The sequence below is a fragment of the Chiloscyllium plagiosum genome, chromosome 10, assembly GCF_004010195.1.
Source record: "Chiloscyllium plagiosum isolate BGI_BamShark_2017 chromosome 10, ASM401019v2, whole genome shotgun sequence".
NCBI classification, from domain to species: domain Eukaryota; kingdom Metazoa; phylum Chordata; class Chondrichthyes; order Orectolobiformes; family Hemiscylliidae; genus Chiloscyllium; species Chiloscyllium plagiosum.
This window is the reverse complement of record NC_057719.1, coordinates 1,095,421-1,107,451: the sequence shown is the minus strand read 5'-3', so window position 1 is coordinate 1,107,451 and position 12,031 is coordinate 1,095,421. Positions and strand designations below refer to the sequence as shown.

Here is a 12,031-nt window from a genome sequence, read left to right as displayed (position 1 = left end):
TATCTGTATAACCAATGGTATACTCCTAACTTCCTTTCCTTTACTGTAAACAAAGACAGCATTGCATCTTTGTAGCACCTAGCACAATCTCCCAAACAGTTTTCAGAAGTCATTTTGAAGTGCAGTCAACCGATTTTGATGAAGGGGTCCCAGCACAAGGGGAGAATACCCTGCTCCTCTTCAAAGGAGTAACCCTGGGGTACTCGCACCAGGAACAGCACGTTTGCGGATGACACCAAAACTGGAGGTGCAGTGGACAGCGAAGAAGGTTACTGCCGAGTACAACAGGACCTTGATCCGATGGGCCAAAGAGTGGCAGTTAGAGTTTAATCTAGGTAAATGAGAGATGCTGCATTTTGGAAAGGCAAATCAGGGCAGGACTTATACACTTAATCTGAAGGTCCTGGGGATTGTTGCTGAACAAAGAGACTTTGAATGCAGGGTCATGGTCCCTTGAAAGTGGAGTCACAGGTAGATAGGATAGTGAAGAAGGCGTTTGGTACACTTTCCTTTATTGGTCAGTGCATTGAGTATAGGAGTTGGGAAGTCACTTTGCAACTGTACAGGAAATTGGTTAGGCCACTTTTGGAATATTGTGTGTAATTCTGGTCTCCCTGCTATAAGAAGGATGCTGCTAAACTTGAGGGGGGTCAAAAAAGATTTATACGGATGTTGCCAGGGTTAGAGTGTAAATTTAAAAATTCTCGGACCTCTTGAAGGTTGCAAAATAGCACTCTTTTATTGTTATCGGGCCGGCTGGCAGATCAATTAGCAAAACTCAGGGTATCAAAGAGATGACCCTGAATAAGCTCAAAACATTTCAAAATCTTAAAGTGGCAGCATAATTTGTACCCTTATTTTGCGTAATCATATCATTTTGCTCTGATTCCCACCATATAATGCTTCTAGTCTTAATTAGGTTCTCTTGAGGTAATTCATACATTAGTGTTGTTTCTCACACAAAATAAACAATACTGTTAATGTGGTGTTATTTGCATCACTGAGATAATACCTAGGTTACAATCAATATTCCGTTATAGCACCTGTTTGGGAAACAGACAGATACTTGATTATGCCAGGATTCATACATTCCTTGGTCCATTCTCATGGTCACTGTGCTTAGCCATTTTAAAAGGCAAGTTATTATTGCAAAAAGGAGACTTACAAAATTGAGAATTTTAGCTGTTATTTCCCCAATACTTTATCATTCCCTCCTTTTGATCATTTCATGATCAACTGGGCCATTCCTAAAGTTTACGACAAAAGCAATCAAGATATCAATGACCATAAGCATTTGAATGCAAGAATGCAGACAATTACATTAAGTAATAAAGTCCCAAAATGAAAAAGAAATGCCACCAATACTCCCAAAGAGACCTTTAAATGGTCACCATCCAGTAAAACTACTGATCTTATCATGATCCATTACATTAAGTTTCTGGACCTCCTGGCTAATGTGCCTGGGGAGAATCTGTCAGAAATGTAGGTGCAGCATTCCTTTCCTACAATGCACAAGGGCCACCCTCCTCAGCTAGTAGAAAGTCCAAGACCAAATGATTCTGAAGGGTCACTGTCCTGATCGCGACCATATCAGCATGATATTAGTCATGGTATCTGCAGTATTATTGGCGACAATTTCCAGTATTATTCTTAATCTACCTAATTTGGTTCCCTGTCAATGAATGCCAGTGGGGGGGATCCATCCCAATAAACATGAGAAGATCAGGGAGGTACCTCTTCATCCTCGGAGGTGAAGGCAACCTGTCTAAAACCCGAATAAGGGGAACCGCATACCCGATATGACATGATCCCCATTCGTTTGAGGGGAGCCATGGGTAGGCCTTGAACCCGCAAACAAAATAGGTGCCGTTATAGGCGGTTAGGCCAGAATATCCATCTTTCCATGCCCTGGAATTAGGGCCCTTCTAAAGGGACCGTGATGTTCTGTTAAGAACAGAGGACCAATCAAACAGAAAATAACCAAATTTAGTTAAATTTTGGTTTGGTTCAATCCATGGGATAGTTAAACAGCATCGACTAGTCCCCATATATAAGCCACTAGAGATGCTCCCATTTTTACTAAAACAAATAATGTCATTAATAGTATTATTAAGGACTACCAGGAAAGGGGGTATATGGGATCTGTTGTAGCCAGATTGCTACCAATCCCAGACCAGGGTCATTTCATACCTACTGACTGCCATTGCTCAATTTTATCCCAGGAGGTCCAGCGTATTAGTTGTTTGGCCACCTCAGGCCAGCTAAAAGAGAGAGGCTAAAGAGGGATAACCCCCTGTGAATCGGGTGGCAAAAGTTGAGCACATACCCAACTTTTCCCATCATTTGGGCACTTTGATAAGCCAAATACAAAAAGGCATTGAGATGTTTAGATCGTCTTGGTCGCTTTCCCAGAGACAAAACAGTGTCAGCATGAAAACCTTCTGCTCCCAAAGTAAATTCCTTCATTCCTGAAGAAGGGCTCATGCCCGAAAAGTCGATTCTCCTGCTCCTTGGATGTTGCCTGACCTGCTGCGCTTTTCCAGCAACACATTTTCACCCCCCAATGTCATCAAAGTCACCAGAATCTAATGCATTTTTTCTCTGTCCTTGTCTGTTCCTTCACTGACTGGTTTATGCCAGGATTCATGCAGTCCTTGTTCCATTCTCATGGTCACTGTGCTTAGCCATTTTAAAAGGCAAGTTATTATCACAAAAAGGAGACTTACAAAATGGAGGATTTAGCTATTATTTCCCCAATACTTTATCAGGAGGATTTGAGTTATAGGGAGAGGCTGAATAGACTGGGCTATTTTCTCTGGAGAAAGTGAGGTCTGCAGATGCTGGAGATCAAAGTTGAAACTTTATTGCTGGAACAGCACAGCAGGTCAGGCAGCATCCAGGGAACAGGAGATTCGACGTTTCGGGCACAGGCCCTTCTTCAGGAATTCCTGAAGAAGGGCCTGTGCCCGAAACGTCGAATCTCCTGTTCCCTGGATGCTGCCTGACCTGCTGTGCTGTTCCAGCAATAAAGTTTCAACTATTTTCTCTGGAACATTGGAGTGATGATCTTATAGAGCTTCATAAAATCATGAGGGGCATGGATAGGGTGGATAGTAAAGGCGTTTTTCCCAGGTTAGGGAGACCCAAAACCAGAGGGCATAGGTTTAAAGTGAGAGGGGAAGGATTTAAAAGGGACCGAAAGGGAAACTTCTTCATGGTGCGTGTATGGAATGAGCTGCTAGAGGAAGTGGTGGAGGCTGGTACAATTACAGTATTTAAAATGCATCTGAATGGGTACATGAATAGGAAGGGTTTAGAGGGATATGGGCCAAGTGCTGGCAAATGGGACTAGATTAATTTAGGATATCTGGTCGCCATGGATGAATTGGACCAAAGGGTCTGCTTCCATGCTGTACAATTCTGTGACTGTGGTGCTGTGGGCAGTGCCAGGATTTATTTGCCTGTTCCAGAGGGAAGTTGAGGGTTAACTGGGTACTACTAAGGAATGGAGGTCAGAGTTTGGATGGTTGGATAAGGACAGGAGGTTCTGGAATCTGAAGGATTCTGGTGAAGCTGTTGTACTCTGTCGCAGTCGGGCTGCATCTTGATTGTACTGACTTTTGAAGATGATATTGTAGAAATCAGTTTTACAAATTGTATTGTTGTGGTGAGATTTAACCTTCTACCCCCCAGTCCTTGCCCCAGTACCAGAGTTGCTGTGTTCCAGGGTATGCTGCAGCCTCTAGCCAACAGAAGTGGATTGTTAATCAGCCTTTGTTGTATCCTACAGAGCTGCATCATGGATGTAGCTAATCATGGACTGGTGCTGCTGCAACAGTTGAATATCCAGAGGGAGTTTGGTTTCCTGTGTGACTGCACCGTTGCAGTTGGGGACATTCACTTTAAAGCTCATCGATCAGTGCTGGCTGCATTTTCCAATTACTTCAAAATGATTTTTATTCATCAGTCAAGGTAAGAGACATCTATCTCTTCCTCTGTCTGTCTGTCTCTCTCCCTCTCTCTCTCTCCCCCCCCCCTCTCTCTCTCTCTCTCTCTCTGCCTGTCCGTCTCTCTCCCTCTCTCTCTCTGCTTGCCTGTCTGTCTCTCTCTGCCTGTCTCTCTCTCTCTCTCTCTCTGCCTGTCTCTCTCTCGCTCTCTCTGCCTGTCTCTCTCTGCCTGTCTCTCTCCCTCCCTTCATCTCCCTCACCTTTGATCTCTTCCTCATTCTGTTATTGGTTAGTTTGGGGTTGGAGGCTACCCTTACATCCCCAGCTTCTAAATCCTGAGTTTATTTGTCTAATACCTGACTAAGTGCTGCCCTATCCTACTGCCCTATTTGGCAGGACAATGACTGCTGCTTTGAACTGTTCCAGTATGGGAGCAGTTAGCTGCATGACTGGCTTTCGATGCAGCCCCATGGCATAGGTTCAATTTCTGAGCTGATACAAGTCACCACCCGGGCGCCCTCTTACTCCACATGGTCTGATACGCAGCAGTGGCTCTAGATTGGCCCACCTCCAATTTTTATTCATTCACGGGATGAGGCTGGCCAGGCCAGTATTTATTGTCCATCCCTAATTGCCAAGAGGGCAGTTAGGAGTCAACCATATTGTTGTGGGTGTGGAGTCACATGCAGGCAAGACCGTAGAAGATTGAGATTTTCTTCCCCTAAAGGACATCAGGGAGCCAGATGAGTTTTTCTGACAATCGACAATGAACATAGTCATCATTAGATTCTTAATTCCAGATTTTTATTGAATTTGAATTCCACCATCTGGCGGAATTGAACCAGTGTCCCCAGAACATTAGCTGGGTCTCTGGGTTAACAATAAAGCAATAATACCACTAGACCATGCCCTCCCCTAGTTGTGTCGCTTTAATGAGGGATCAAGCTATGTCCACTGAGACAAAGACGACTATCACTTTGCAAAGCCTGCATTTCCAAAGCAGTTTCACGATTCCACGCCATCCCAATGTGCGTCACAGGAAGAAAATGTAGTCAACAGCTTAGTGCACAGCAACCTCCCATCCAGCGATATGACAGGGGCCTGATTATCCTGGTTGATGGTAAGACTGAGGCTAGGACACCAGAGAGAACGCTGCTCTGCATTGAAATCACAGCGGTCTGTTCTCTTACACCCACTTGAGGCGTTTGGTTTGACCTCTCTCTGTTTGGTGTCTCCGGTGTGATGGTGTGGGTTGACGCTTTTGGAGTAAGTTTTGAAGAGAGCGCGCAGCGGGAGTTTAACTCTTTGGCTTCTGTTTTGCCCGACAGCGACTATATCAAGGTCCAGCCAGTGGACATACAGCCAGACATCTTCAGCTACCTGCTGCACCTGATGTACACAGGCAAAGGTCCGAAACAGCCCGTGGATCCAAACCGCCTGGAGGAGGGCATCCGCTTCCTGCATGCCTACAACCTGGTCCATGAGGCGGGCCACGCTGGGCAGGTCTTCGTCCAGCATCCTGACGTGCTGCCTCTGCAGTCGCCCAACCTGTACGGCATCCAGATCTCTGGCTCCCAGAAGCTGACCGTGAGGGACCTCCAGCCTTCCAGCAGTCGGAGTGGCGCGTCGAGCCAGGGCGCAGACCCACTCTGCCAAGTATCAGTTGGTGTGCCGTCCAACATCCCCGAGCATCGGTACGCCCGCGCCCCGGTGATCACGGCTAGCAGCCAGGACTCTGCTGGACAGCTAGTGTCGGACGATCACAGCCAGAACCTGTCGGCGGGTTCCCGGGGCGGACCCTCAGCTGGGCTGCAGGTCCCCGGCCTCAACTTCAAGCGGGGCAAACACCATAAACTCTACTCGTGCCACTACTGTGGAGAGCGGTTCAGCGTGCGGAGCAGTCTGCGCGATCACTTGTACTCTCACGCCAGTGGAGCGCTCCCCCATGGGATCACCTCACAGAGCCGGACCTTCGCTGACCCTTCGGAGCCCGGCGAGGAGGCAGAGAAACCCGAGGGGGTCCAGAGTTCGGGGACTGAGCCCCTCCTCTCACCACTCGACCAACAGGACAGTACCAGCCTGGATGAGCAGCCTCCAGTTGCCTTGACGCTGACCATTGATGCCAGCGGGGATACGGTCGAGACCTCCAGCAGCTTTGGCATTGCCAAGCGAAGGAAGTTTGCCTGCAGTGTCTGTGGCCGTGAGTGTCTGAAAAGCCTGGGGCTTGAGCAATGGGGAGGGGCTGCGGCTGTAGGGGAGCTAAGAAGAGCCTGAGGGGCAACGAATGGTTTTAGTGTTTGGGGCTGGGGTAAGGGTCACTTGATAGTGAGATGGGGGATGGGTGTGGGGGGGAGCTGGCTGTGAACTGCACTGGTTGAAACTCCACATCCGCCAGGACCTCAGCTAATCCTGAGCTTTGGGTCCCATACCTGAAGACAGCCGGTTGTTCTCCAGGTAGAACCTGCATTCCTTCGCTCTCTGACCTCTCCAAGTTCACATCCCTCCTGATCTCTGTGATCGTCTCCAGCCTCTCAACTCGCCGAAATGTATGTCCAGTCTTCTAATGACAGCATCCCGTAATTCTATTCACTGCACCATTGGCAGCTGTGCCTTTGGTTACTTGTGGAGAAAGTGAGGTCTGCAGACGCTGGAGATCAAAGCTGAAACTTTATTGCTGAGTCTTCTAATGACAGCATCCCGTAATTCTATTCACTGCACCATTGGCAGCTGTGCCTTTGGTTACTTGTGTCACAAATCCTAGAATTTTCTCTTAACATGGAAACAAAAACAGAAATAGCTGGGAAAGCTCAGCAGGTCTGGCAGCATCTATAGAGAGAACTGAGTTCCAAGGAAGGGTCACCGGGCCTCAAACAATAACTCTGATTTCTCTTCACAGGTGCTGTCAGTCCTGCTGAGCTTTTCCAGCCACTTCTGTTTTTGTTTCTGATTACAGTATCCACAGTTCCTTTGTTTTTTTATCGAGAATTCTCTCTTCCTCTGCCTCTTGGAATGCTTCTTTAACACATTCTTTAAAACTTACCTTTAACTATGTTTTTGGTTATCTGATTGTGGGTTTATTTAGATAAACTCTCTGCAATGTTTGACTCCGAATGCATTGATTGTTCTTGCTGCTGGCAGCTTCTGCGTAATTCCTAACATTTCCCTATCGTTTAAGGCCTGCCTTAAGTCAGCGATAACTAATGGCCTGCTCTCCCACACAGGCAGCCTGGGCATCTGGTTGTTTTCTGAGCCCTGTATCCCTCCACTTCAAGCTGAGGACTTAAGTTAGTACGAGCTGAAAAATGTGTTGCTGGAAAAGCGCAGCAGGTCAGGCAGCATCCAAGGAGCAGGAGAATCGACGTTTCGGGCATAAGCCCCTCTTTCATTCCTGAAGAAGGGCTTATGCCGGAAATGTCAATTCTCCTGCTCCTTGGATGCTGCCTAACCTGCTGCCCTTATCCAGCAACACATTTTCAGCTCTGATCTCCAGCATCTGCAGTCCTCACTTTCTCCTATTTAAGTTAGTACGGCCTGAGAGCTGGCTAATTCATAGAAGTTAAAAATCACATAACACTAGGTTATAGTCCAACAGGTTTATTTGAAAGTACAAGCTTTTGGAGCGCTGCTCCTTCATCAGGTAGCTAGTGGAGCAGGATCGTAGGACACAGAGATTATAGTAAAAGATCAAAGTGTCATACAACTGATATGATATATTGAACAAACCTAGATTGCTGTTACATCTTTAATCACTTAGAATGGGGATTGACATTTCAATCAATTATTATGTAAATTCCAGAACATCTTTCAATTCACAGTCCCGAGATAACTTAAGGTTTTATGAGTATATAAAAAAAGTGACATCTCAACTCGGACAATGAGTTAAAGATGTGAGGTAAGAGTCTGTCTGTATTCCAACTTTGAGCTTGCAGTTGCAGATTTGCAGGTACATTCTATTTTGTTCAAAAAGCACACAATCTGTAGGCGGTCAGTCTGTGTGACATTTTATAAATTCCTACTTTGCAAATTGAACATACTCTAACCTCACATCTTTAATGCATTGTCTGAGCTGAAGTATTTTTTATTTATATACTGATAAAACCTTAAGTTATCTCGGGACTGTGAATTGAAAGATGTTCTGAAATTTACATAAGAATTGATTGAAATCTGCATCCCCATTATAAGTGATTAAAGACGTAACAGCAATCTAGGTTAATTCTATACATCACATCAGTTGTATGACACTTTAATCGTTTACTAAAATTCCGTGTCCTGTGATCCTGCCCCACTAGTTACCTGACGAAGGAGCAGCACTCTGAAAGCTTGCACTTCCAATTAAACCTGTTGGACTATAACCTGGTGTTGTGTGATTTTTAATTGTGCCCACCTCGGTCCAACGCAGGCACCTCCACATCATAATTAACAGAAGACATAGTTGGGATAAAGAGGACGTTTTCAGGACAGAATCCATAAAAATCAGTGTTGGGGCCACAGTTGTTTCTAAAATGTTTTAATGGCTCGGAGGGTAAAATATGCTATCACCAGATTTGCAGATGACACAACAGCAGGTGGGAAGGTGAAGATGACTCACAGTTAATAGAGGGAGAAAGGCAGGGTAAGTAAGCAGGTGGATGGAATATAGTGTGGGATATGTGATGTTTTATACTTCGACAGGAAGAATAGAGGAGCAGAATATAATTGAACTGGGGGGTGATTTGCAGAAAGCTACAGCACAAATTAATTAGGGAGTCTTTGCACATGAGTCTCAGACGGTTAATGTCCAAGCTCAGCAGGTTACGGGTAAGACAAATGGAATGTTGGCTTTTCATTAAAAGGGAGTGAAGTATAAAAACAGAGAGGTCTTGTTAAAGCTATACAAGGCGTCAGTTAGACTTCAACTGGAATATTGTGGACAGTTTTGGACCCATTATTTGTGAAAGATACATTGGCATTGGAGGCAGACCAGAGAAGGGTCACGCAGCTGTTCCCAGGGATGGAGGAACTCTCATGTGGAGGGATTGAGTGGGTTGGCCTGTACTCATTGGAGTTTAGAAAAAGAGAGGTCATTTTATTGAAATATACAAAATTCTTAACAACAAAACCAGAAATTGCTGGAAAGTGTGGCAGCATCTGTGGAGAGAAATTTCTTAGAATCCCTACAGTGTGGAAGAAGGTCATTAGGGCCCTAGTCCACACCAACCCTCTGAAGAGCATCTACCCATTCCCATTCCCCTACCTATCAACGCATTTCCTATGGCTAAAGCACCTAACCTACACATCTTTGAACACTATGGGGTAATTTATCATGGCCAATCCACCTGACCTGCACATCTTTAGACTGCGGGAGGAAACTGGAGCACCCGGAGGAAATCCATGCAGATACGGGAGAACGTGCAGAGTTGACATTTCGGGTGTAATGACTCTTTACAAGGAGCTTGACAAGGTAGATGCAGAAAGGTTTTTCTGCTTGTGGGAGTTTCTAGGACCAGAAGGCATCATCTCACAGTAAGACCGAGTTGAGGAATTTCTTCTCTGAGGGGATTGAATCTGTGGAATTCTTGGCTGCTGAGGAGTGCCAAGGCCAGGTCGTTAACTATGGTCAAGGTTGTGATAGACAGATTTTTCAGGGAACCAAGAGAGGGAAAGGCAGAAACGTGAAGTTAAAGGATATCAGATCAGTCATGATATTATTGATTGGTGGAGCAGACTTGATGGGCTGAATGGCCTACTGCTGCTCCTGTGCCTTCAGCAGCTGGTGAAATTTAAATTCACTGAATAATCTAGAATTGAATGCTTGTCTCAGTGGTGGTAAGAATGACGAGTGTGCTTGATTATCGTTACTTGGTCACTTAGTTGCATCAAAGCGCTACAAAATCTAAACAGAGAAATGAAACTGGACTGGCCATTGGCATTAAGCTTGGGCACGCCAACAGCAACCTCAGCCCTATCACTCTGTAAACCCTCCTGACCATTATCTAGGGGCTAAGGTCAAAACTGGGAGAGCTGTATCTCGGACTAGTCGAGCAATAGTGTGCAATGGTCCAACACACGGAGCCAAACCTTACAGACAATGTTACTGTCAGAGTCTTCAGCATTGACTTGCCATAAAAATACCGATGGTACAAGGTTAGCTGAGGGAAATGCAGCGTTACGGGGTTAGGATAGGGGGTTTGGGTCTGGGCAGGATGGTCTTCGGAGTGTCAGTGTGGTCTCTATGGGCTGAATGGTCTCTTTCCACACTGTAAGGATTTTATGCTTCTAAGAGCAGGTCAAAGACAAGGAATCCTGTAGTAAGTAACTCACCTCCTGACTCCAAACCCTGACCACCATCTACAAGGCACAAGTCAGGAGTGTGATGGAATACTCCCCACTTGCCTGGATGGGGGCAGCTCCAACAACACTCAAGAAGTTTTTCACCATCGAGGACAAAGCAGCCACTTGATTGGCACCGCATTCACAAACACCCACTCCCTCCACCACCAACACTCAGTAGCAGCAGTGTGTACCATCTACAAGATGCACTGCAGAAACTCACCAAAGACCCTCAGACAGCACCTTCCAAACCCATGACTGCTTCCACCTAGAAGGACAAGGGCAGCAGATATATGGGAACACCACCCCCTGCAAGTTCCCCTCCGAGCCATTCACCATCCTGACTTGGAAGTATTTCGCCATTCCTTCAGTATTGCTGAGTCAAAACCCTAGAATTCCCTCCCAAAGGGCTTGTGGATGCTCCTACCTACAGCAACAGTTCACAAAGTTAGCTCAATCTAGAGAAATTGAGGCTTTGGTTAAGAAAAAGAAGGAAGCATATGTCAGTTTTGGACAGCAGAGATCGGGTGAATCCTTAGAGTATAAAGGCAGTAGTGGGAGTATACTTAAGAGGGAAATCAGGAGGGCAAAAAGGGGACATGAGATAGCTTTGGCAAACAGCATTAAGGAGAATCCAAAGGGATTTTATAAATATATTAAGGACAAAAGGGTAACTAGGGAGAGAATAGGGCCCCAGAAAGATCTGCAAGGCAGCCTATGTATGGAACAACAGGAGACGGGGGAGATACTAAACAAGTATTTTGCATCAGTGTTTACTGTGGACAAGGACATGGAAGATACAGAATGTGGGGAAATAGATGGTGACATCATAAAAAATGTACATATTATAGAGGAAGAAGTGCTGGATTTCTTAAAACGTGTTAAAGTGGATAAATCCCCAGGAACTGATCAAGTGGACCCTAGAACTCTAGGAAGCTAGGGAAGTGATTGTTGGGCCTCTTGCTGAGATATTTGTCGACAGTCATAGCTGAGGTGCCAGAAGACTGGAGGTTGGCTAACGTGGTGCCACTATATAAGAAAGGTGGTAAGGACCAGCCAGAGAAGTATAGACCAGTGAGCCTGACATCGGTGGGGGGCAAGTTGTTGGAGGGAATCCTGAGGGACAGGATTTACATGTACTCCACCAACTTCAACTAGACCCCATCACCAAGAACCTCTTCCCCTCCCCACCCCTCTCTGCCTTCCGCAAGGACTGTTCCCTTTGCCAGTCCTTGGTTTGTGCCACCCTCCCCACTAACCAACCCCCTCCCCCCACTGACCCCCTGGGTACCTTCCCCTGCAACCAGAAAAGATGCAAAACCTGTCAGCACACCAAACGCCCTCACCTCCATCCAGGGCCCCAAACAGCCCTTCCATGTCAGACAGAGGTTCACCTGTCTCTCCTCCAACCTAGTTTACTGCATCAGGTGCTCCCGCTGTGGTCTTCTCTACATCGAGGAGACTGAACGTAAACTTAGGGGACGGTTGGCCGAGCATCTCGGCAGAGCCCACAGAGGCCGACCGGACCTCCCAGTCACCGCCCATTTCAATTCCCCCTCCCACTCCCTTTCTGATGTGACCATCCTTGACCTCGTCGGTTGCCACAATGAACCACAGTGTAAATTGGAGGAACAACACCTCATCTTCTGCCTGGGCAGCCTACAGCCTTGAGACTCAACATTGAATTCTCTAATTCCAAATAACCTCCCTTCCCATCCCCCAACTCCCTTCCCAGCCCCTCCCCCTCCCTTCCACACCTCCCTGCCACCAACCGG

At 46.3% G+C, this 12,031-nt stretch overlaps 1 protein-coding gene across 1 annotated transcript in view; it reads left to right on the top strand.

Annotated features, from left to right (window-relative positions):
- Nucleotides 1-294: 294 nt before the first annotated feature.
- The window catches only part of LOC122553331 (zinc finger protein 862-like), a 16,495-nt gene continuing 4,758 nt past the window's right edge, over nt 295-12,031 (top strand). Inside the window, exons 1-3 of the mRNA XM_043696892.1 lie at nt 295-335; nt 3,791-3,972; nt 5,276-6,147. Of these exons, the coding sequence (XP_043552827.1) occupies nt 3,800-3,972; nt 5,276-6,147 (1,045 nt within the window). The 5' untranslated portion in view covers nt 295-335; nt 3,791-3,799. The remainder of the gene's footprint in view (nt 336-3,790; nt 3,973-5,275; nt 6,148-12,031) is intronic.